The 23,811-nt window shown below is 53.6% G+C and overlaps 3 protein-coding genes across 3 annotated transcripts; all 3 read left to right on the forward strand.

Annotated features, from left to right (window-relative positions):
* The first annotated feature begins 4,740 nt into the window (after nt 1–4,740).
* Nucleotides 4,741–9,266, forward strand: LOC120242581 (kallikrein-12-like). The gene is made up of 6 exons (XM_039248441.1): nt 4,741–4,830; nt 4,989–5,044; nt 5,824–5,983; nt 6,758–7,017; nt 7,937–8,070; nt 8,959–9,266. Exons 1-6 carry the CDS (start codon nt 4,802–4,804, stop codon nt 9,112–9,114), a joined length of 795 nt encoding a protein of 264 aa, XP_039104372.1. The 5' UTR covers nt 4,741–4,801; the 3' UTR covers nt 9,115–9,266.
* Nucleotides 9,267–12,236: 2,970 nt separating this feature from the next.
* Nucleotides 12,237–14,766, forward strand: KLK11 (kallikrein related peptidase 11). Its single transcript, XM_039248452.1, has 5 exons — nt 12,237–12,303; nt 12,740–12,896; nt 13,261–13,526; nt 14,075–14,211; nt 14,614–14,766. Exons 1-5 carry the CDS (start codon nt 12,264–12,266, stop codon nt 14,764–14,766), a joined length of 753 nt encoding a protein of 250 aa, XP_039104383.1. The 5' UTR covers nt 12,237–12,263.
* Nucleotides 14,767–17,114: 2,348 nt separating this feature from the next.
* On the forward strand, nt 17,115–20,903 carry KLK10 (kallikrein related peptidase 10). The gene is made up of 6 exons (XM_039250174.1): nt 17,115–17,176; nt 17,611–17,715; nt 18,284–18,464; nt 19,008–19,282; nt 19,484–19,617; nt 20,340–20,903. The coding sequence occupies exons 2-6, from the start codon at nt 17,625–17,627 to the stop codon at nt 20,490–20,492; spliced, it is 834 nt and encodes a 277-aa protein (XP_039106105.1). The 5' UTR covers nt 17,115–17,176; nt 17,611–17,624; the 3' UTR covers nt 20,493–20,903.
* Nucleotides 20,904–23,811: the final 2,908 nt, after the last annotated feature.

A 23,811-nucleotide genomic window follows, 5' to 3' on the forward strand; every position in this document is an offset into this window, starting at 1 on the left:
GCCAGTTGTGATAGTGTCTCAACTTAACGCAGCTGCTATCCTCACCCATCTTTTGTTGCCTTGTTTGATGATCCCAACAAGAAATGGTGCAGGGGCGCCTGGGTGGCTCGGTTGGTTAAAGGTCCGACTTTTGATCTCGGCTCGGATCATGATTTCACGATTCGTGAGTTCGAGCCCCGAGTCAGGCTCCCTGCTGACAGTGTAGAGCCCATTTCTGAACCTCCAGCTCCTTCTCTCTCCCTGCTCTTCCCCATCTCACTTTCTTTCTCTCAAAAATAAACATTAAAAGGGGAGGGGGTCATATGTAGACAGATAGCTTCCACCTAGCCCCATTTTTCAGATGAACAAACTGAGGTCAAACCAAAGTCTGATGGTCCCCAGTGAGTCATGGCATGAGCTGAGCTTTCAGCGGTGCATATGACTCCAAAAGCCATCCTTTAAAGCCAATGGAACCATTCATACGTTCCTCAGTTCACACCTGTGCTCATTCACTTAGCCATTCATTTGTTCATTCATATATTTGGACAATGATTAACGATACAGGCTCTGGAGCCAGTTAGAACTCTGGTTCTGGTACTTGCCAACCTTGTGGCTGTGGGCAAGTGACTGTATCTAGTTCTGCCTCAGTTTCCACATCTGTGACCGTCTCCATGCTGTGGGCCCTCCCCCCAGGTGTCAAGGTGGCTGAGTTCTCTCTAGGGAGTAGGGTTCATATTGAACTTACCATCGTGCCCAAGAGGAAAGCGTGGAGCTGGGAACTTGAGAGCACTGTGGGCTCCCTGGGGGAGGTGGCAAATGTGCTCAGAGCTTTCCCTGAGTGCAAGAGTGTAAGTGTGAGGCTGCAAGCCAGTCCGTGCCCTCTTTGAGCCTCCAGCTGCAAAAGAAAGGATTGGCTTTTTCCAGAAGCCACAAGCTACAAGACTATGTCAAAAGAGAACCACTGAAAAGCCACTCCCCATCCCGTGCAGCGCCGGCACCATTAATCGGCTTTGTGCCTCTCTGGGTGTGCCTGTTCTGGACGTTTCATATACATGGCATCATATAACATGTGGCCTTTGTGACAGACGTCTTTCAGCTAGCATAGTGTTTTTTTTTAATGTTTTTTTTTTTTGAGAGAGAGAGAGCAAGCGGGGGAGGGGCAGAGAGAGAGGGAGACACAGAATCTGAAGCAGGCTCCAGGCTCCAAGCTGTCAGTATAGAGCCTGACACGGGGCTCGAACTCATGAGCCGTGAGATCATGACCTGAGCTGAGTTCGCCCGCTTAATGCATAATGTTTTCAACGTTCATCCACGTGTAGCCAGTGGTAGTGCGTCCCTCCTTTTTATGGCTGAATAATACTCCAGAGTATGGACAGACCACAGTTTATTAAGCCATTCACCATGTGATGGAGATCAGCCTAATGGGTATAGCATCTCTCCTGGGGTTGATGAAAATGTCCTGGAACCCAAAAGTATACAGCCAACTGATCTTTGACAAAGCAGGAAAGAATATCCAATGGAAAAAAGACAGCCTTTTTAACAGATGGTGTTGGGAGAACTGGACAGCAACATGCAGAAGAATGAAACTAGATCATTTTCTCACACCATACACAAAAATCAACTCAAAATGGATAAAGGACCTGAACGTGAGACAGGAAACTATCAACACCCTAGAGGAGAAAGCAGGAAACAACCTCCTTGACCTCCACCGCAGCAACTTCTTACTTGACACATCCCCAAAAGCAAGGGAATCGAGAGGAAAAATAAACTGTTGGGACCTCATCAAGATTAAAAGCTTCTGCACAGCCAAGGAAACAACCCAGAAAATTAATAGGCAACCAACGGAATGGGAAAAGATAGTTGCAAATGACATATCAGATAAAGGGTTAATATCCAGAATCTATAAGGAACTCACCAAACTACATGCCCGAAAAACAAACAACCCAGTGAAGAAATGGGCAGAAGACATGAACAGACACTTCTCCAAAGAGGACATCCAGATGGCCAACAGACACATGAAACGATGCTCAGCATCCCTCCTCATCAGGGAAATACAAATCAAAACCACACTGAGATACCACCTCACGCCAGTCAGAGTGGCTAAAATGAGCAAATCAGAGAACTCGAGATGCTGGCGAGGATGTGGAGAAACGGGCACCCTCCTACACTGTTGGTGGGAATGTAAACTGGTACAGCCCCTCTGGAAAACAGTGTGGAGGTTCCTCAGGAAACTAACAATAGAACTCCCTTATGACCCAGCAATAGCACTGCTAGGAATTTACCCAAGAGATACAGAAATGCTGAGGCATAGGAGCACATGTAGCCCAATGTTCATAGCAGCACTCTCCACAATAGCTAAAACATGGAAAGAGCCTAAGTGTCCATCAACAGATGAATGGATCAAGAAGATGTGGTTTATCTATACCATGGAATACTACATGGCAATGAGAAAAAATGAAATCTGGCCATGTGTAGCAACATGGATGGACCTTGAGGGTGTTATGCTGAGCGAAATAAGTCAGGCAGAGAAGGACAAATACCATATGTTTGCACGTATAGGAGGATTAGGAGGAACTTGACGGAGGACCAATGGGGAGAAGAAGGGCGGAAATGGTGGGGGAAAGGGAGAGAGGCAAACCATGAGAGACTCTTGAATGCTGACAAAAACTGAGAACTGATGGATGTGGGGGGGAGGGGGGATGGGCATGAAGGAGGGCACTTTGGGGATGAGCACTGAGTGTTATGTAGAAACTAATTTGACAATAAACTATTTGTAAAAAAAAAAAAAAAGAAAATGCATTAATACCTCAAAATAACTTGAAAAAAAAAAAAAGAAAATGTCCTGGAATTAGATTGGGGTGAAGATTGCACAGTGTTTTGAGTGTAGTGGATCTCACTCAATTGTGGACTTTAAAATGGTTCAGGCACTGAATTTTATGTTATGTGAGTTTTACTTTAAAAAAATAAATAAAGGCAGGGTGTGCCTGGGTGGCTCAGTCAGGTGAGCATCCGACTTCGGCTCATATCATGATCTCATGGTTCATGAGTTTGAGCCCTGGCGTCAGGCTCTCTGCTGTCAGCTAGGAGCCTGCTTGGGATCCTCTGTCCCCTCTCTCTCTGCTTTCCCATGCTGGCATTCTCTGTCTCAAAAATAAGCAAATATTTTTAAAAATAAATTAAAAAATAAAGGCAGAAAGAGAGAAGACAGAGAGAGTGGGAGGGAGAGAGAAATCTGTGTGGAGCCTATAGACACTTCGTTCTCTTGCCAATGTTTGAAAATCAGGAAATGTCCCTCCATAAATTTGTATTTCCAGCTTCTCTTGGAAAGCCATGGGAACCAGTGTGCTAGCGTGTGGTCTGGAGGGCAGCTCCTGACTGGAGCGGAGGGTGAATTTCATTCCATGTAAATAGCACCTCAATAAATCCAAACCCCCAGAAATCCAGAGTTAGAGAGGGATTGAGTTAGGTGGTGTCTCAACACAAATCAAAAGCTGAAGATCTGTGGGGCACCTGGCTGGCTCAGTGGGTGGAGCACGTGACTCTTGATTTCAGCTCAGGTCGCGATCTCAAGGTTCATGGGTTCGAGCCCCACATTGGGCTCTGTGCTGACAGTGCAGAGCCTGCTGGAATTCTCTCTCTCACTCTTTCTGCTCCTCCCCTGCTCATGCTCTCCCTCTCTCTCTCTCTCAAAATAAATAAAAGTTTAACATGTTTTAATACATTTTTTTAAAAAGAAAGAAAAAGCTGAAGATTTGTGATTATGAAATCAGAGAAGGAAAGAGACCCAAGAACCAAGAGAAAGCGGTGGACTAAAAGGCAGGAGTGCCGTGGGGGTCTTCTTCCATCTCCGCACACTCCCTCTGCCTCTGACCATCTCCCCCTGGCTTCACTCTACCTCCTTCCCTGAGTGTTTCTCTTTCCCTCCTTCCCTCACAGGTGAAGCAAAAACTCAGATGAACCAGCACAGATTGTCATGTCCCTGGCTTTCTCTCGGTCCCCTGTTTCCCTTTCTTTCTCAGTGGAAGCCCTCATGCAACAGGAAAAAAAAAAAAACTTTCATATAATTAGATAAATGGACCACATACAGGTAGGAAAAATGGGCTTCTTCACCGGGAACAGGGTCGACTGTACATTTAAAAAATTCAGTTAGAATCAGACTCTGCAGAACCCAGTTTGGAAACCTCTTCAGTGTCTTCTTGATCATCTATTTCGAAATCGCTCCTTCTCTTCTCAGTCTGGGCTCTCTCAGCTTGTGCTTTCCCAGCCTCTCCCTTCCACTCTCCTGTGCCCTTAGCCACTGACTCTCCTGCCTCTTCCCTGCGCAGCGAGGGGGAAGGGCCCCACCCTCCCTGAACCTTCCTCACAGGAATGAGGATTAGAACCCAGCTCCCAGATCACCTTGAGTCATGGGTCTCAGGGCGCTGGCTCCCAGAGAAGGAAAAAAGGAGGGGGACCACGTCTTCCCTGCGAGAGCCATTCTGGGCCCAACCCCCACTCCCCCATTTAGTTGTAAAGCTCAATTAGGTGCCATTAGCTGAGAAGATTTTCTGCGGGATTAGAGAGGGTGCCCCACCCCAAGTCTTCCTGGTCCCCTTCCCTCAGCCCGGAAATGAAATCAATCGCATGGGCTGAAACAAAGAGAGTTAAAAGCTGTGTCAGCTGCCTGTCTGGGGCAGACAGACAGAAGGAGGGGGACAGGTGGGGCAGCATGAAGAGCAGCTGAGAAGCCAGGTGGACAGTGGGAGAGCTGACGGCAGACAGGACAGGCAGAGGGTGGACAGACAGATAGCAGAGGCAGGCAGGCTGGAACTGTGACAGCTACATGGGGGACCCAACAAACACCGGGACAAGGTTAGAGGGCGCAGGGGGTCACCAGTGAGGTGACCCCTGAGATGGGCAGAAGGCGGGTGGGCAGGAGGCTCCTGGAGCTGCTGGAGGGAGGGGTGGGCAGCGGGAGGGGCGGGCTGACAGGGAAAGGGCCATCTCTGAGATTCCCCCACGTTTCCCAGGACCTGGAGGTGCCCCACCCTGGGCTCCAGCATTCTGTTGCTCCTGTGTATTTCTGGTGAGTTCCCCGGGGGTGGGGGGGGGCAGGAATCCCTTCCTCCCTGACAGAGGGCCTGATCTCTCCCTCCCTCCCGGTCTGATCCCCAGTCTGGCACTGAGGAAGGGATGGGGCTGCCTCTAGGCCTGCACTCACCAACAGCTGGGGCAGGGAGGGAGGAGGGGAGGCAGGGAGGGTGGAGGGAGGGCAGGGCTGCCACCTCTGCCCCCCTGTATCTTTTGATCTATCTCCTCTCTGTGTCTTCCTGTCACTATGCTCCACCCTTTCTATCTCTGTGGATGTCTGTTTCTGTCTCACTCCTATCTTTTTTTTTTAGTACTTATTTATTTGTTTGTTTATTTATTTATTTATTTATTTATTGACAGAGATAGTACAGTGGGGGAGGGGGAGAGATAGAGGAGAGAATCCCAAGCAGGCTCCGTGCTGTCAGCACAGAGCCCGACACAGGGCTCGAACTCACAAAACCGTGAGATCACGACCCGAGCCGAAACCCAAGAGTTGATGCTTAAGTGACTGAGCCCCCCAGGGACCCCTGTCTCCCCCGTATCTTTAGCCGTCTCTCTGTCTTTTTCTCTTTCTCTTTCTCTCTGTGTCTCTGGGCATCGCTGGGTCTTTTTGTATTTGTCACTGGGTCTGTGTCTTCCTGTCTCTGACTCTCTCAGGGTCTCTGTCTCTCTCTTACCTCCCTGTGTCTTCATCTCTGTATATCTCTTCCTATCTCTGACCCCCAATCTCTAAATATCTGACCCCATCTCTCTGGCCCACGCCCCTGTCCTCAGGGCTCAGCCAACCAGCAACAGAGAAGATTTTTAAAGGCAAGGAGTGTGCCCGTCACTCACAGCCTTGGCAAGTGGGGCTGTTTGAGGGAATCAACCTGCGCTGTGGGGGGGTCCTCATTGACCGCAGGTGGGTCCTCACAGCCGCTCACTGCAGTGGCAGGTAAGCCCCCATCTGGGTGTGGTCTCTTCCAGGGGTGGGCAGAGGAAAGGTGATGGGGAGGAGAACCCTCGGGGTAGGAGATGGGGGTGCCAAGGAGTAAGGAGATGGTCTTGCAACCAGAAGTTCTGAGGTTATCAAAGAGTAGGATGTCTGCAGCAACGGGCCTGGGGCAGGGCTGGGTGGGGCATGGTGTGGGTGGCAAGAGGGGTCCTGGAACCTGCTCATCTACCTGCTCCCATTTCCTCGTGTTCCCCCTCTTTCCCACATGACATCTGTCACCACCCCAGCTATTCCCTGACCCAGTCTGGGCAGCTTCTCTGAGCCTCAGCGGTCCCATCTGTGAAATGAGGAGATGGGCTTTCTAGGTCTGAGACGCTGAGGTTTTTTCAAAAGGGAAGTTTCAGACACAAAGAGACGTATTGATTGGGGACAGAAGAGAGGGAGTCCACTTGTTACTCACTCGATCCTTCAGCTGACTGTGCTAGCAGCCCAGGCAGCTTCTCGGAGGTGGGAACAGAGCAGCAAGCATGAAGGATGGATATCCTTGCCCGGGCTAAGAGGCTCAGAAAGGGACAGAGATGCAGGCACTCAGGGAAGAGAAGTAAGCAAACGCTGGAAATGGAAAGATGGTGATAGAGACAGAAAGACAGAGTAAGCGTGTGAGGGAGAGAGGACGGACACTGAGGTGCAAAGCAGCAGAGAGGCTGGAGGGTCTGGGAGCCGGGGGTTCAGCCCCCGGCTGAACTTCCTTGACCCTCCCCACCCCCCTCCCAGCAGGTACTGGGTGCGCCTGGGGGAGCACAGTCTCAGCCAACTGGACTGGACGGAGCAGATCCGACGCAGCGGCTTCTCTGTGACCCACCCCGGCTACCAGGGAACCCGGAATAGCCATGACAATGACCTCCGGCTCCTGCGACTGGGCATGCCTGTCCTCTTGACCCGCAGCGTCCAGCTCCTGCCCCTGCCCACCACCTGTGCAGTGGCCGGCACCAAGTGCCATGTCTCAGGCTGGGGCATCACCAATCAGCCACAGAGTAAGGGAGCCTAAGGGTCAGGGCTCAGAACAGGGAAAGTCTGGGGTGGAGGAAGAGAGATCAGGAGTCAAAACATCTCAGCAGAAGGATGGATCAAGGGCCAAACATGAGGATTGTGGTTTGGGGTCCGAGATCATGGTGGACCAGGGGTCTTGAGAGTCAAAGTAGTTAACGGGTTGGGTATGGAGTCAGAAGACATGGGTCAGGGATGTGATTAGAGGTCAGAGTGATGGCCAGGGATCATCAGACTGGAGCAAAAGGAATGTATAAATAGGATCTTTGGGGTCATGGGTCAGGGACTCTGGAGTTAGAGGTCATTGTAGAGTTGAGGACATGGGATCCAGATGTTGCACAAGCTGGCCATAATCTGAGGCTAGAAACTAGGATTGACTTGGGGATTGCTGGTCTGGGACTGGAAGCCCTAGAGGTTAGAGGTCATGGAGTCTGGGGTCAAATAAACTAGGATCAGAAGTCACTTTGGAGTTTGGAACAATGGTTTAGAGCTGAGTTTGGAAGTTTAAGAGAAGACAAGAAATGTGGGGTCTGGAGACAGAGAGGGAACATGAGGCCAAGTTGGGATCTAAGTATAATAAGATCGAAGGTCAAAGGGCACAGCATCTGGAATTGAAGGAGAAAACTGGGTCCGGATTCACTGTTTCTGAGGTTGGAGGGACAAAAGGTGTCTTGAGTTAGGGCACTCAGAGTCATAGGTTAAAGGAAAGGGGACTTGTGTCAATGAACTGGAGCAAGGATCACTATGAAATGAAGTCACAAATCTGAAATTTAGAAATTTGAGGATTGTAGTGGAGAGTCACAGGAAGAGGGCAGAGTTTAGACGTATATGGCTTCCTTTAGCGGAAGGATGTGGCCCCAAAATGGGAAGCTTTGGGACAATGCAGCTTCTATCTTCCACCCCCAGAGCCATTCCCAGACCTGCTCCAATGCCTCAACGTCTCCATCGTTTCTAGTGCTACCTGCCGGGCTCTGTTCCCCGGGAAAATCACGGACAACATGGTGTGCGCCAGCGGCGCCGATGGGGCGGACGCCTGCCAGGTGTGTGAATGCAGGCTTTGCGTGGTCACCGGAGGACACGAGGAAGCAGGGGACAGAGCAGGAAGGATGGGGGAGAGAGGTGTGTGGTCAGAAAGAAGGCAAGAGGGGAGGCGCAGGGCAAGGCACGGAGAGCCAGGTTATGGGAGGGTAGAGGAAGGGAGGGAACAGAGAAGGAAACATGGGAGGAGCATAGGGAGAGGAAGAGGCAAAGAAAATACGGGGGAAGGCCAAGAGCTGGCGGGGATTTGGAACTCAGGTGTGTAACCGGTTGTCTCTCCCCACACCATCCTCCAGTCGGTGCTGGCCCAGGTCAGCGAGTGAGAGAATCTAGGATGGAGCCAGGAAAGGAGGTGGTGGACTGTCTTGCCCTCCGACCTTGCCCTCTGGGTCCTCCAGATTGGAGGACGCCACCCTCTGCTGGCTAGGGCTCCCTAGCCTTTGTCCCCGAGAGAACTTTTAGAGCTCCCACCTTCCTTTGCTGGGATTGGTCACTGGTGGCTGTGCTCTTTCCCTCATTGGTCAGGGCCCGTGCCAGTTGTCCTCTATAGAACGCTTATGGTTTCCACCTCCTTTGCTGGGATTGGTCACTGAAGATACTCTCTTCACTCATTGGCCAGAGTGCTAACCATTGCCCTTGAGAGACCCCGCCCCCCTCCATCAACACCACCTTTCAGGGAGTCCTGCCTTCCCTGGGATTGGCCCCTTAACAACAGCGTATTCTTCCCTATTGGCCAGTCATTGCTCTTGACCTCAGGGACAGAGCCCGGCTCTTCGGTCTGATAACCAGGCGTGGAGCCACTGTCTTCAAGGCCTGGGAATGGATTTGGGGGTCGGGAAAAAGAAAATTCTCCCTAATCTATTCAGTGCTCCTCTCCTTCTGTATTCCAGGGTGACTCCGGAGGCCCCCTGGTGTGCGGAGGAGTCCTTCAGGGTCTGGTGTCCTGGGGAACTGTGGAGCCATGTGGGCAAAAAGGCATCCCAGGAGTCTACACCAACATTTGCAAATATGTGGACTGGATCCAGATGGTCATGAGGAACAACTAGCCTGCGCCCTCCACCTCCACCCCGCAAGTTGGGGGCTACACTGAGTGACCCTCAGAGCACCAACACCTCCCCTGTCATCACCTCTGGCTCCCACTCTTCTCGTTCTGGGGATTTTCTTCCCAGAACTCCAACTCCAGCCAGCCCTGCTGAGACCCACGGTTGGGGGTGAAAGGAATGTGTGACTGCCTGGAATAAATGTAACCGGAGGAGGGGCCGTGTCTGTCTGTTTGATATCCCCATGCTGGTTGACACAGGAGGGAGGCTCATCAACTCCTCTGCCCACAAGTGTAGGAATAGAGACCACAGAGGGTGAGGAATGGAATAGGAAAGGTTACTTATAACAATAGAAATAAGGACCTTTTTTTTCCCCTCTACCTAGCACTTTAGGAACAGTGCCCATGAAGGATCTGAAGGGGGAAAAATTATTGGCCCCAAATAATTGGCCCCAAAAATGCCAAATGAAAATTGCAAAATCAAAGTGATCATTTAATTAAATGTCTATAAAACGTAACATTCTTCCACCTAGCCGATTCCAGGTTGGCTTCGCTGGAGCTATTGAGCACACGTTATATTTAATGTGGGATGTGGGTTCGTTTTAATATGCCTGTGATGATGGAAGGCGGGGCATGGCCTTGGAAAGCAAGAAGACCCAGACTAGGTCTTAAAATAGTCCTGCCCACCCCTTGGGTTCTGTCTTCACCATCATCCAGGAGATGGAAAGAGAGCTTCTCCCCAGTGAATGGAAAGGGAATTTGGGGTCAGGAGTGAGGGGTGATGGTGACAGCGTGAGAATACTTGCTGAGCGCCTGCTGTGCTTGGCTCTCCTGGAGTCCTCATCCCAATCACCCCAAGGCAGGGCTGTCCCCCCATCCCATAGATGAAGAAACTGAGCCTCACCGGGGTGGAGTCCCTTGACTCACGTCACTGTGGTAGGAAGAGGCAGAGCCGGGGTTTGAGGCCAGGCCTGGCTGCCTTCAGAACCCATACCCAACCGTCTTGTCCCACTTCTGGTTGAGGGAGAGAGGAGGGCAAGACGGAAGCAGGAGATCTAGCTGATAAGGAGCCAGCCAGCCGGGAGATAGAGGGATCGGCAGACAGGAAATTGAGGTGGCTCTGGTTGGGAAGTCATTGGACCTAAGTCACACAGCAAGTAAGTGTCACAGGTGGATTTGGGGGTGGGGGGAACAGGGTGCTGGGAGGGAGGGGCAGAGACGGGAGAAGAGGGGAGGGTGGTAAAAACAAAGCCCCAGGGGAATGCTAGGGGCTGAGGCCTTGCAGAGGGCTGACTCCCTTTCCTGGGCCTCGACTCCCGCAGGCCCCAACCTGCCTCCCCACCCTCCCAGCCTGCCCCTTCAGCTGGCAGTGGCCCCACCTCTGTGACGCCCCAGTTTCCCCCCTCCTTGGAATGGAGAAGGGAGGGCCCCGAGGAGGCCAGGGGCCCACCTGGGCTTGGGCTGTGGGGAGGGAGGAGCAGGGGCAGGAAGACTGAGGGAGACACTGGGAAACGGAGGTGGAGGGGGAGGGGGGGAGAGAAGGAGGTGTACGGAGGCAGAGACGGAGAGACACAAAGAGACAGAAAGACACAAGTACGGAGAAGCAAAGAGAAAAATGACAGAGGCAGGAATCGGCAGAGACGAAGAGAGGCAGATTCGGCCCGACAAGGAAGGATGCAGGCCAGGCGGAGAAACGGAGAAAAGCAGAGAGAAGAGGGGCTTGGAGAGGTGACAGAGGCAGGCTGGCGGGCACGCGCGCACACACACATACCACCCCCTGGGCAATAAGGCAGGGCTTAGGAGGCCTAGTCATCTGGGCCACCCCGCGTCTGCCACCTGCCTGGTGCCCGATGCCCTGACCCAACCTGCCACAGCTGCCTCCACCACCACCGCTGCCGCCGGCCACCCAGGGCCCCAGTCACAGAGCCCGTGAGTCGGGGAGGGAAGAGAAGACCCCTCCACCCCATGCAGTGTGCCTGGCCTCCTCTGCCTCCACACCCTTTCTCCCTCTGCTCTGCCCTTCTAGGCTTGGGTGGGTGCTCTCTGCCTCTCTCTGTGTCTTCAGCTGGCTGCCCCCAACTTCAGTGACCTCTGATCCCCACTTTGATAGCTGAGTCCAGCCCTCTGCCCCTCCCCCTGCTGGCCAGGGCCCCTGAGGGCACTGGCCTCTCCCCTGACCAGCCTGGACCGACTCTATCTGCCTGTCCTTCAAAGGGGCTAAAACATGGAAACATATTTTAAACACAGACCCAGGCTGAGCCCCCTGCTATATGGGCCCATATCACCCTGGGGTGGATGCTAAATGACGCTGGTTCCTTTTATTCACCTGTCCCAAGCTTCTGGGGTCTGGCCAGGTCTCAGGTGGGCAAGAAGGAAAACATTCTCCCAAATGTATCTTATAGGTACCATAGCTGACTTAAAACTGACCGGCCAATTGCTTGCCCCAAAGTCAAAGCCCCTCCCAGCAATTGCCATATTCTCTTTGGCTGCCAGAAACTTTTAGCTGAGATACCAAAGATTTTTTTTTAAGTTTAGTTATTTAGTTTGAGAGACTGAGAGAGTGAGTGGGGGAGGGGCAGAAAGAGAGGGAGAGAGAGAATCTCAAGCAGGCTTCGCACTGTCAGGGCAGAGCCCGCTGTGGGGCTCAAACTCATGAACCATGAGATCATGACCTGAGCCAAAGTCAGAGGCTTAACTAGCTGAGCCACCCAGGCGCCCCTCAAAGATTTATTTAAAGGTTTGGAGGCTGGGGGGGCACCTGGGTGGCTTAGTCGGTTAAGCATCCGACTTTCGCTTAGGTCATGATCTCGCGGTTCATGGGTTCGAGCCCCGCATCGGGCTCTGTGCTGACTGCCAGCTCAGAGCCTGGAGCCTGTTTCAGAGTCTGTGTCTCCCTCTCTCTCTGACCCTCCCCTGCTCACGCTGTCTCTCTCTCTCTCCTAGAAATAAATAAAACATTAAAAAATTTTTAAAAAGGTTTGGAGGCTGGGACAGGAGAACTCCCGGGGGCCAGTTTCTCCCTGTGGGGAGCCACAGCAGGAAAGGGAGAAGAGGTCATGAACCAGTCCCTCTGTAGTCTCCCCATGAAGTGATTTGGCCCCTTGTCCCTTCTTATTCCCAGAAGAACCTGGGGCCTGCCTTTCCCCTCTCCAGGATATGATGATTCTGCAATTAATCATGCTTGCTCTGGTGACAGGTATGGGGGAGATGGAGGAGGGCAGGGGCCTCCTTCTCAAATATTTAAGACCTCTCAGCCCTCTATGTCTGGATACTGCCAGGGCTGATACTCAAAATACAGATTAATCCATAGAGGGGCTAAATGGATATATGAGCCATAATGAGGTCTCAAATGCCTCTTGCCAGGATAGGAGTAATCTCTTTAGATGCTAGAATGGGGAGAGGTCAAGGGGTCCCAGGGAAAGGGTCGGGGTAGCTGAGGAGACACTCAAAGAGCCCAGAACGGTAGCCACTGACCAACCAGTACGGAAGCAGTTCAATCATTGAATATCTGGCCCGTGCAGACAGTGCTTCCCAGCAGGACACAGGGCTGGGGTCCACATCCCCCACCCCTCCTCGGTTCTCTTCACCCCCACTTCTACCTGAGCCCCTCTTTTGCCCTCACTCCCCTCCAGGGCATGTAGGGGGAGAGACCAGGATCATCAAGGGGTATGAGTGCTCTCCTCATTCCCAGCCCTGGCAGGTGGCTCTGTTCCAGAAGACACGGCTACTCTGTGGGGCGACGCTCATCGCTCCCAAATGGCTCCTGACAGCAGCTCACTGCCGCAAGCCGTGGGTGCGGGGGCTGGGGTGGGCCGGCAGGGGGCTGGAGATGGAGAGATGGATGGAGAGGGGGTCTTGGGGACGGGGAGAATGGGCGCGGGGTCAGAGCACCCAACCCCGGGTGGGGTGGGGTGAGCACTGATCATGGGCACCGAGCTGAGACGGGACGGAAGGATGGGAGGTGGTGGCAAGGGGCTAGGGGCTGGGCTGGGGCTATGGTTTGGAAGGAGGCTTCCGTGGGAAATGGGGATGAGGTCGAAAGTGGAACTTCATTCCTTTGTTCTCTCCGTTGCCCTCAACCCTTCCCCTCCCCTCTGTGTCTCCTGCCTCCCTTCCTGACCGCCCACCTCTGACCGCATCTCTCCCACTTCAGCCGCTATGTAGTTCACCTGGGGGAGCACAACCTCCAGCGGCAGGATGGCTGTGAGCAGACCCGAATGGCCACCGAGTCCTTCCCCCACCCGGACTTCAACAACAGCCTCCCCAACAAAGACCACCGCAATGACATCATGCTGGTGAAGCTGGCGACAGCGGCCATCATCACCCGGGCCGTGCGACCACTCAGGCTGTCGACCCGCTGTGTCACTCCTGGCACCCGCTGCCTCATTTCCGGCTGGGGCACCACCTCCAGCCCCCAGTGTAGGGGCTCCAGAGGGGGACCCGGAGGGGCTGGGCGGGGCGGGTGGAAGGGCAGAGGGACAGAGGGAACCAGAGCAGAGGGGAGAGTCATAGAGCATGGAAGTGCAAGAGGGGGCTTCCTGGGGGTGTCAGTGGTGGAATAAGTCAAAAAGAAGAGACACAAATAAGGGCTGGGGAGGAGGGAGACAACGTGGGGGCATTGGAGTCAGACAGACACCATGATGCTCAATGCCAGACCCACAACCTGCTAGTTGTGGGACCTCAGGCAAGTGGCTTCATCTCTCTGAACCTTGGTTTTCTTCTCTATAAAATGAGATTAATCGCATCCACGTACCAGGGTTGGATTAGAGATAGTGTCTTTGGAATACCTGGCATCATAGTTACTGGATAGCGATACCAGGGCCAAGAGATGAGCTGGGTGCCAGGAAGGACAGGACCCGGGTGTGGGGTGGGTGTAGAGCAAGGTCCTGGGCCCAGAGCAGGCTCTGTAGCGTGGGCAAGGGGCCGGGGGCTCTCGTTTTCCACACCCCTTCATGCCGTTTCCACAGTGCACCTGCCCCATGCCTTGCGGTGTGCCAACATCACCATCATTAAGCACGAAGAGTGTGAGAGCGCCTATCCAGGCAACATCACAGACACCATGGTGTGTGCCAGCGTCCGGGAAGAGGGCAAAGACTCCTGCCAGGTCAGGGGGCAGGGCCTGGGTCTCCAGCCACATCCATGTGCCCATCTCCCACCTCAGCTTGCTTCTCCATCAACATCCACTATCTCATCCCCAACCCTAACCCCGTCTCTCCTCCATAAAGCCCTCAGTCCATCTCCACCCCTAGTTCCTATTTCTAACCTCTGTGTGATCCCCAGCTCCATCCCCATTCCCACCCCCAATTCCAGCCCCAACCAGCCCCCAATCCATTTTCAACACTCCCCCCATCTTTATTGCTACCCATAGCTCCAACCTCATCCCAAATCCTCTCGCCAACTCCATCCTCAATATCCACCCCAATCCCAACACCATCCCTAACCCTGCCCCTCCCCCATGGCCATCCCGCCCCCTTTTGTGACTGGTTGTCTCTCTCTCCATACCCAGGGTGACTCTGGGGGCCCTCTGGTCTGTGACGGGTCTCTTCAAGGCATTATCTCCTGGGGCCAGGATCCATGTGCAGTCACCAGAAAGCCTGGTGTCTATACCAAGGTCTGCAAATATGTAGACTGGATCCAGAACACTATGGAGAATAATTAGCCAGGACCAGCTCACCACAGCTCAACACCCCTGATCCCGTTTGGTGATGTGCCTCTTCACTCTGTTAATAGTCGAGCCCAAGAGAGGATGTCTTTATATATTTTCTTTTCAGCTACCTTAACTATGAGACATGTTGTGGTTTAATAATCAACTTGGGGTTTGGAATTAGTCGGGCCTCGGTTCAAATCCTGCCTTGTACTAACTTGTGGTTCTGGGAGAGAGGAGTGTTCTTTGGTTCACTGTTGTAACTCCAGCCCCAAAGGCACTCATCAAGGTTTCAATAAAAACTGAGTGAATGAATCTTTGGAGTGCTTACTATAAGCCAGACCTGGTCCAAGGGCCTTTAAACTATCAACTAACTTAATCCTGACAATGATTAAGTGCTATTATTGTACCCATTTTGCAGATGAGGAAACTGGGGAACAGAGAAACAAGTCACTTACTCATAGTCACACAGCCAGTAAGGAGAAGAGCAAGGAATCTAAAGCAAAGTGATTTCTTTTTCCATTTCTTTTCTTGTCTTGTCTTTTTCTTTTTCTTTTCTCTCTTTTATTTATTTATTTATTTATTTGTTTGTTTGTTTATTTATTTCTAGGAGAGAGAGAGAGACAGTGTGAGCAGGGGAGGGTCAGAGACAGAGGGAATCACAGACTCCGAAATAGGCTCCAGGCTCTGAGCTGGCAGTCAGCACAGAGCCCGACGCGGGGCTCGAACCCATGAACCGCGAGATCATGACCTAAGCGAAAGTCGGACGCTTAACCGACTAAGCCACCCAGGCGCCCCTTCTCTTCTCTTTTTTAAAGCGAGCTGATTTCTTAACAATAGAGTGAAACTGGATTAAGGCTCAATTTTCTTATTAAAACCATGAACATAAAAGCATGATAACACAAGAGGTTAAGTCAGCCTGCACATAATTAGGACCTAAGAAAAGGAGCTATCATTGCTTGTTTTTTTTTTTTCCCCAACCTCCATGCTAGGTAGTTCGCCAGACCCGTGCTGGCCAATACGCTAGCCACTAACCACATGGGGCTGTTAATTTATTTCTTTATTTAAGTGTATTTATTTATTTTGAGAGACAGAGCACGTGCACAAGCCAGGGAGGGACACAGAGATAGAGAGAGAATTCCAAACAGGCTCCATGTTAATCATGACCTGAGCTGAAATCGAGAGTCAGATGCTTAACCCACTGAACCACCCAGGTGCCCTACATGGGACTATTTAAATTAAAAGCATCTAAAATCAGAAAAGTAACTCTTCAGTCACACTTGCCACATATCAAATGCTCTGTAGCCACATCTGGCTATTGTACTGAATGTTGCATATAGGGCTTTTCCACTGATGTAGGCAGTTCGATTGGACAGAATGGAGCTGGACAACCTCTAGAGTTAACTCAATTCCCACCGAAGAAGATGGCCCACAGATAGTCCAGAACTCAGAATCTTTTTCTGACATCCTGTTCACCCTGCAGGGGAGGTTACAGGCATGAGGAATAAGAGCTCAGAGCTGGAACTGGCATTTGCTGTGTGACCTCCTGTGAATCACTGCCTTCTCTGGGCCTCCCATTTCTCACCTGAAAGGAAAGGAGGAAGCAGCTGGCCCAGGTGATATTGACATTCCTCTGTGGCCTTGGCCTCCTGTGATTCATGGGCCTGTGTGTCACCTGAAGACACGCAGGTGGCAGGGAGGATGTGACTTGACTATACATGGGTGTGATGGGCAGTGTAGCCACCTCCCTCACCCCAATGTGAGGAGGAAGGGCTCTACTCACTGGGCCACCTGCTGAGCCCCCTGTTCTGGCTGTGGGGATGCGCTCAGCACAGAGCATGGCTCTGACTCTGTCCTCTGGCTCACTCCCCCTCTGCTCCCTTTCTGTCTCTGTGTGTCTCAGTCTGTGTGGCTCCTACCCTTTCCTTCTGTCTTGTCTCTCTGCCCCCCTCTCTCCTGGCCAGCATTCTGGCTTTTCTCTGTCATGCTAGGTATGCATTTTCGGTTTATTTTCCTCCCTCTCCCTCACAGTTGCAGCTCTCCAACACTATCCTGAAACCATTAAGCTCCCTGGGATCCTCTCTCCTCATCTGAGAAGACTTCTTGAAACAGGAGCCCTGGGGAATCCCCATGGAACCCAGTTCCAAAAAGGGTGTTTGGGGCCCTGGAAGGAGCCTGTATTCCCTGGGCCCCTCCCAGAGCAGGAATCTGGGGCCCAGGTTGGATGCCAGCCCCACCCACTGTATAATTAGGGAGAGGGAAAGGGAGGGAGTGAATCCCTAGGGGCAGGGTGAGGAAATTTCCGGGCTCTTCGGGGTTAAAAGGGGAGGCCTGGCCAGGGGTCCCAGGGCAGAGGACTCCGGCCCACTCGGCAGGGAAGAGGCACGTCCGAGTCTCCTCCCTCCTTGCCACCAGCGACTCCCAGGTGAGGTGGGATGCCCTACCCTGGTAGGGGCGGGTCGTGAGAGCATGGGTGGGGACCTTCGGGTCGCGGGCAGGAGCCCCGTTTGAACCTGTTTCGCTATCTGTGGGACGCGCCTCTGAGCCTTGGACCCTCGCGCCACCTGTGAAGGAGGGCGAACCCCAAATGCTGCTTGGCTGGCAGTCCGGGGACGCCGAGGTCTGGAGATGGCTCCCCCTTCGGGCATAGGGAGGTCTGGAGGACGCCACGAGGGGCGTCATTAGGGTGACGGTGTCCATCCCTGGTATTCTGGTCCGAATAGCCTGTCCGCCGGTCCCTGTGGCCGTAGGTTAAGCGGGTCCTCGCGTGCTGGCTTGGCCCAGGACGGGCGGACTGGAGGCGAGGCGTGGGGGTCTCTGACAGGGCATCTGTTTTAATCCGCCCTCGCCCCCCGCCAGCCTCAGCCCCGGCCATGAGACCTCCGCACCTCCACCCCTCCACCGCCTCTGGCCCCTGGGCCAGGGCAATGCTGCTGCTGCCGCTGCTCGTGACGCAACTCTGGGGTGAGGCGGGGGACAAGGGCTTGGCGGGAGGTGCCTGCCAGGGGCCGGGGGAGATGGGAGGGTCCTCTGGGGATCCCAGCCCCCACCTGCTGATCCAGAGCAGGCCCGGCCCCCCTCTAAGCTCCGTCCCGGGGGACCGCGCCCGCCGCACTGCACCTGGATCCCTACGCCTCCCTTCTCTCGGCTTCCTTTCCCGGCCCCTGACTAACCTCGCCCCTTTCTCTCCGTCCCTTTCTGATCCCGCTCCTTCTAACCCCGCCCAGTTATCTCCCATGCCTCACTGCCTTCGGCCCTCGCCCCTCTCACCGTTAGGCGGCGCTGTTCCCGCCCGCGCTCTCTACCCCCGCCCCCTGGTGGCCCAGTCGGGTGCCGTTCCTCCTCCCGGCTCCACTCCGCGCTGTCCAGCTTCCCTCCCCTTTCTCGCCGTTCTTCTCCACCAGCTCCATTCGGTTCCTACAGGACCCCCAATTTCCAGCCCTCACCCCCAGCCTCCCTGGTTCTGGCTGCGGGCCCAGCGGCGGCCCCAAGCCCAGCTCTGGCCCTGCTTCCACCCCTTTTCCTTCTCCAGCCGCAGAGGTGGTGCTGCTCCCCAGAAACGACACCGACGTGGACCTTGCAGCCTCCGGCGCCCCGTGCGCACGAGGCTCGCAGCCCTGGCAGGTCTCCCTCTTCAGTGGCTTCAAGTTCCACTGCGCGGGCGTCCTGGTGGACAAGAGATGGGTGCTCACAGCCGCGCACTGCGGCAACAAGTATGGCGAGCTCCTGGGGCGGCCAAGGAGGGGCGGTGGAGGCAGGTCCCGGGGAGGCCGGGGGAAGGGCTGGGGCGCCTGAGGGTAGGGACCTCTCCCAGCTCCTAGCGGGAGTCAGTTCTGGAAGGCTTCCGGCAGGAGAGGAGGGGGTGCTATGGCCGCCAGGGGGCGCTCTTGGTCCTTCTAAACGCTTCCGGGCCCGCCCACCACCCTTTGCCTGGTAGATACTCCTTGGGCTCCACTGCGGGGTAGAGAGTTGTATGCAACAGACCGAGTCCCGTCCCGTGTGGTTAGGGATTTAGAACTAAAGACATTGTTCATCTCCGAGTCCCCACTGAGGGAGGACGGAAGTGGTAGCCTTATCCAGGTAGACCCCCAGTCCTCAATTCTGCAGAACTCAGATCCCCAGCTCCCTCCTCCCCCGCCTCCTCTCCCTCAGGCCCAGGAGCCCCCACCATGCTACCAGTCCCCTCCTTCCCAGGGACTGAGTCTTGTCGCTGTCCCTCCAAAGGCGTTACCCCCACATGGCTCTTCCCTCCCCAGGCCTCTGTGGGCCCGCGTTGGGGACGACCACCTGCTGCTTATCCAGCATGAGCAGCTCCGCAGGACCACCCACCCTATCCCCCACCCCAAGTACCAACATGGCCTGGGCCCCATCCTGCCGAGGCGGACGGACGAGCACGACCTCATGCTGCTGAAGCTGGTCAGGCCGGCCGTGCTGGGGTCTCGCGTCCAGACCCTGCGCCTGCCCTCCCGCTGTGCCCAGCCGGGAGATCGGTGCCAGGTGGCCGGCTGGGGCACCACGTCCAGCCGAAGAGGCAAGGCCGGGCTCCCTGAGGGGGGAAGCTGAGGGCCGGGACTCCCGGGTCTGAGCCGGGAAGGAGTTGGGCGTGCGGGGCCCTGGGTCTGGGGGAGGAGGGGTTGCGGGCTTGGGGTCTGGGATGGGAACAGGCTGGGTATCTGGACTCCCGGAGGACTGGAGGCGGGCCACAGATTTACCTCCTATTTCCTCCTGTCAGTGAAGTACAACAAGGGCCTGAGCTGCTCCGGGGTCACTGTCCTGAGCCCTAAAGAATGCGAGGTCTTCTACCCCGGTGTGGTCACCAGCAACATGATGTGTGCAGGACTGGACCAGGGTCAAGACCCCTGCCAGGTGCGGAGGGGCCGGGGAGGGCCTCTCACTCGTGGGAGCTAGGATGGGGAAGTCAGAACGCCTGTCTTTGTCCCCAACCCTACAGTCACCCCAGTGTCGTCCCCACGTCCAACATGGTCTCATCCCTACCTCGACGTCCCTCCCCACCCCACGACCGGCTCTACCTCCTCGGGTTCATCCGCTCATGCCCGGCCCTGCCAACGTCCGACCCATCCTCAACTGCACTCCCATCTTCAAGGCATTCCGAAACCCCTTGCGTACCCCTAGTGGCTGATCCTTCTCCATCTCCCCCTGCCTCACCACAAGCTACAATCCCAGCTCTACCACATCTCGGTTCTCCTTCCCCCCTCCGGTGTCCACAACCCCTGGTCCAGCCTCATCCCAACCCAGCTCATATTTAACCCACCTCATCTTTTTTTTTTTAATGTTTCATTTATTTTTGAGAGAGAGCATGGAGGAGGGGCGGAGAGAGGGAGGGACAGAGGTTCCTAAGTGGACTCTCCACTGATAGTGCTCAAACTCATGAACTGCGAGGTCATGACCAGAGCCGAAGTCAGACGCTCAACCGACTGAGCCCCCCAGAACCCCCCACCAACCTCATTTTTATCCAAATGCAACTCCAACCCTGCTCAACCCCCTTCCCTCTGTGTCCCTGTCCCAGATCCCCAAGAGGCAGCCTTTGATTGGTGTATTTATTTGATCTCTTGTTCCCCCACCCCTAGAGTGACTCTGGTGGCCCTCTGGTCTGTGACGATACCCTGCAAGGCATCCTCTCATGGGGTGTTTATCCCTGCGGCTCTGCTCAGCATCCAGCCGTCTACACTCAGATCTGCAAGTACACCTCCTGGATAGAGAAAACCATACGCAACAACTGAGCCCGAGGCCTGGTACCTCCACCAGCTGCCTTCTTCCCCTTCCTCGGCAATTGTGGGGGCTGGACTCCTCCCCTGCCCCGTTTGAACCCCCGCTGCCCGTCCACACCTGCTGACGTCTCTCCTTCCCCCTCATCCTCCCTGCCCACCGCTGCTCTCTGCCCACTTTGGAGCCAAAGTGCCAAAAGTGATGGCAAAGTTTTTTGTTTTTTTTAATGTAAGAGAAACAAAGAAGCTGGTGGTCACCCTGTCTCTGAGAGGGGTTGTCACACAGCCAACTGGCTTCCTCTACCACTCCCTGCTGTGTGGCCTCAGGCAAGCTAAGCACCCTCTCTGGGCCTCTATTTCCTCATCTGGAAAATGAGGACAATGAAGTGCCCACCTCATATTCGCATTGTGAGGAGACTATGATATAAGATGAGTGTGTAGGTTGCTGTGGTAATTATCAATAAAGGATTAACACAGTGGGTGGTGAGCCCTGACTAAATGTTACCTGTTGTCATGATCTGAGAACAGGCCCTGGTGAGAACATATGTGACTCTGTGTCCCGGGGAGAACAACACAGGAGTAGCCCCCAATCCCAAGCTCCCCCCACCACACACACCATCCCCATCCCTCAGGGCTGATGGGAGAATCACACTCCCCACCCTCCTCTCTCAAGTTCCATGAAGCACCCCTTAACCACTTCCTTCCTCCCTCCCACAGTTGGCCATGTCTGGGTCCACCCAACCCCAGTCCTTCCTGTGCCAGCAGGAGCTGGGCCACCTCTGAGTCACCTGATACCTTCTCTGCCTTCCTGGGGCCACTGGAACCCAAGGGATCTTACCCTGGATCCATCTCAGCCTCTGAGATTTAGGGGAAAGTTTTCGGTTAGATCCGTCCCTATCCCTTCACCAGCTCCAATCCCAGCTCCACTCTGTATCTTCATTCTCATCCTCCGACCCAACGCCCACAGTCCCCAGTCCGCCTCCATGCCCGGCCCACCCCAAATTGGCTTTGAAATTTCACCTGGAAAATTTGGAAGGAGGATCTCCCTGAAAGTATCCCCATGTCAGTATTTCTATGCTGGAGAATCCAGGCAGAGGTGTCTCCACTTAGCCTGGACTCTGGAGACACTACATCAGCCTAACGTATGCACAGCAGAAACTTCCCATCCAGGCTGTTCTTGTTTGCCCCTTCACACGCCAATTTATTGAGCACCTATTATATGGCAAGCCTGATGCTGGGCACTGGGGATATCGTGGTGATGCCAGCCACAAGGTCCTTACCCCACCCCCCAGAGCCCACAGCCTAGCCCACAGTTTCCAGCACTGAGCCTCTCCAGCTCCCTTCCTCCACCCCATTAGCACACCCAGGAAACGCCAATTAGGCATATCAGTTGAGTTTGTCATGCAAGAATCAGAAGCAAAGTAGGTGGGACCTCAAAAACTTGATTCATTAAAAAAAAATTTTAATGCTTATTTATTCTTGAGAAAGAGAGAGACAGAGTGAGTAGGGGAGGGGCAGAGAGAGAGGGAGACACAGACTCTGAAGCAGGCTCCAGGCTCCGAGCTGTCAGCACAGAGCCTGACATACTGCTTGAGAGTTCATGACCTAAGGTGAAGTCGGACGCCCAATCACCTGAGCCACCAAAGTGCTCCTCAATTCATTTTTAAAGGCAAATCACCCGTTCCTGTAGTCATCACGCTACAAGTGTTTATTGAGCCGTGTCGTACTCCAGGTCCTGGAGATGAATCAGCCTGAGCTCTTCCCTCAAGGAGTTGCTAGTCAGGTCAGGGAGACAGGCAAGACTTCCATTCTTGTCATTCTGGTTTCTACTTACTCAGGTTTCTACTCAAAGGCCACCTCTTCAAAGAAGCCTTCCAGGATTGCCCTGGCTATAGGGGTCCCCTGACCTTATCAGGACAACAATCCGTTGCTCGGTTTATTTCTCTTGCAACACTTGTTAGAGCCAAAATGACCTCATTTATTTGTTTACTGCTTAATAATCTGCCCTGTCTCCCTCGATTCAGTCCATGAAAGCAGGGACTCTGATTTATTCGCTGTGATTTTTCTTAAGCACCCAGCACAGTGCCTGGCATACAAAAACCACTCACTACATTGTTGAATGACAAGAATTGATCAGTGCTGTGACAGAAGGAGGGACAGGGTGCCATAAGGAGAGGCCAAGGACTCTTGGAGGCAGGGAGGTCTCAGATCAGGGGACTTTGCGTGGGGTTTAAAAGAATAAGTAGGAGTGTACCAGCTAGAGAAGGAAATGCATTTCTGTCACTTTGTGACCTTGAGAAAATTGCTTGAATGCTCTCTCTACCTTAATTTCCCCCTCTGGAGACTAGAGATAGGATAGACTCCTATGAGAGTTAAATGAGATAATATACACTAAATGCTTACCTGCCAAGCACAGAGTACAGTCAATGAAGGGAACTGTTGAGATGTTATCAATAGTAGTTATTATGGCACTTAGTGCTTAGTAGCTATTTAGTCTCTGGTCTCAAAGGTGGACTTCTGGGCACCTGGGTGGCTCAGTTGGTTAAGCGTCTGACTTCGGCTCAGGTCATGATCTTGCGGTAGGTTCGAGCCACACATCGGGCTCTGTGCTGATAACCAGCTCAGAGCCTAGAGTCTGTTTCAGATTCTGTGTCTTCCTCTCTCTGACCCTCCCCTGCTCATGCTGTCTCTCGCTCTTTCTCTCTCAGAAGTAAATAAAAAAGAAAAAATTTATATATCTAAAAAAAAGATGGACTTCCCTGTCTGGAGAGAGAGTAAGACACCCTACAACCATGAGTGATGTGTACTGTAGTGGGGGCAGCATGGGGCTCTATAGGAGACGGATAGACATACTTGTTGAGTGCTTACCATGTGCCCAGCACTGTTGTAAGTCTTCAGATGGGTTAATTCGCTCAATCACCCAATGACCTGAATTATTATTACTTCTTCATAATAAGTAAGCGGAGAGAGGTCCAGTGCCTTACCCAAGGTCACACACCTAATAATTGCCAGCATTGAAATTTGGACCCTGGTGGTCCAGTTCCAGAGTCCATACTCTAAAAAAAATTTTTTTAATGTTTATTTTTGAGAGAGACAGTGTGAACAGGGGAGCGGCAGAGAGAGGGAGACACAGAATTGGAAGCAGGCTTTTGGAAGTTGAATGCTTAACTGACGGAGCCACCAGGCACCCCTGAGTCCATGCTCTCAAGCACTGTGCCAAATACACGTTCAAGGGGAGCCCAGCCTCAGAATAATAATCAGGCTTATAGCAACAGAAAGTGGAGGAGTCTCGGGGCGCCTGGGTGGCTTAGTCGGTTAAGCGACCGACTTTCAC

The sequence above is a fragment of the Hyaena hyaena genome, unplaced genomic scaffold (genome assembly GCF_003009895.1).
Source record: "Hyaena hyaena isolate Hyena2069 unplaced genomic scaffold, ASM300989v1 scaffold_9, whole genome shotgun sequence".
NCBI classification, from domain to species: domain Eukaryota; kingdom Metazoa; phylum Chordata; class Mammalia; order Carnivora; family Hyaenidae; genus Hyaena; species Hyaena hyaena.

What these genes read in the sequence shown, in the direction of transcription:
- KLK11 (XM_039248452.1), top strand. Translation starts at nt 12,264, where the DNA reads ATGATGATTCTGCAATTAATCATGCTTGCTCTGGTGACAG. An exon ending in GCAGCTCACTGCCGCAAGCC is followed by an intron (nt 12,897 to 13,260) that starts GTGGGTGCGGGG and finishes CTCCCACTTCAG; the next exon opens with CCGCTATGTAGTTCACCTGG. An exon ending in AGGGCAAAGACTCCTGCCAG is followed by an intron (nt 14,212 to 14,613) that starts GTCAGGGGGCAG and finishes CTCCATACCCAG; the next exon opens with GGTGACTCTGGGGGCCCTCT.
- KLK10 (XM_039250174.1), top strand. Translation starts at nt 17,625, where the DNA reads ATGAGACCTCCGCACCTCCACCCCTCCACCGCCTCTGGCCCCTGGGCC. An exon ending in GCTCGTGACGCAACTCTGGG is followed by an intron (nt 17,716 to 18,283) that starts GTGAGGCGGGGG and finishes TTCCTTCTCCAG; the next exon opens with CCGCAGAGGTGGTGCTGCTC. An exon ending in GCCGCGCACTGCGGCAACAA is followed by an intron (nt 18,465 to 19,007) that starts GTATGGCGAGCT and finishes TTCCCTCCCCAG; the next exon opens with GCCTCTGTGGGCCCGCGTTG.
- LOC120242581 (XM_039248441.1), top strand. Translation starts at nt 4,802, where the DNA reads ATGGGGGACCCAACAAACACCGGGACAAG. An exon ending in CATCACCAATCAGCCACAGA is followed by an intron (nt 7,018 to 7,936) that starts GTAAGGGAGCCT and finishes TTCCACCCCCAG; the next exon opens with AGCCATTCCCAGACCTGCTC. An exon ending in ATGGGGCGGACGCCTGCCAG is followed by an intron (nt 8,071 to 8,958) that starts GTGTGTGAATGC and finishes TCTGTATTCCAG; the next exon opens with GGTGACTCCGGAGGCCCCCT.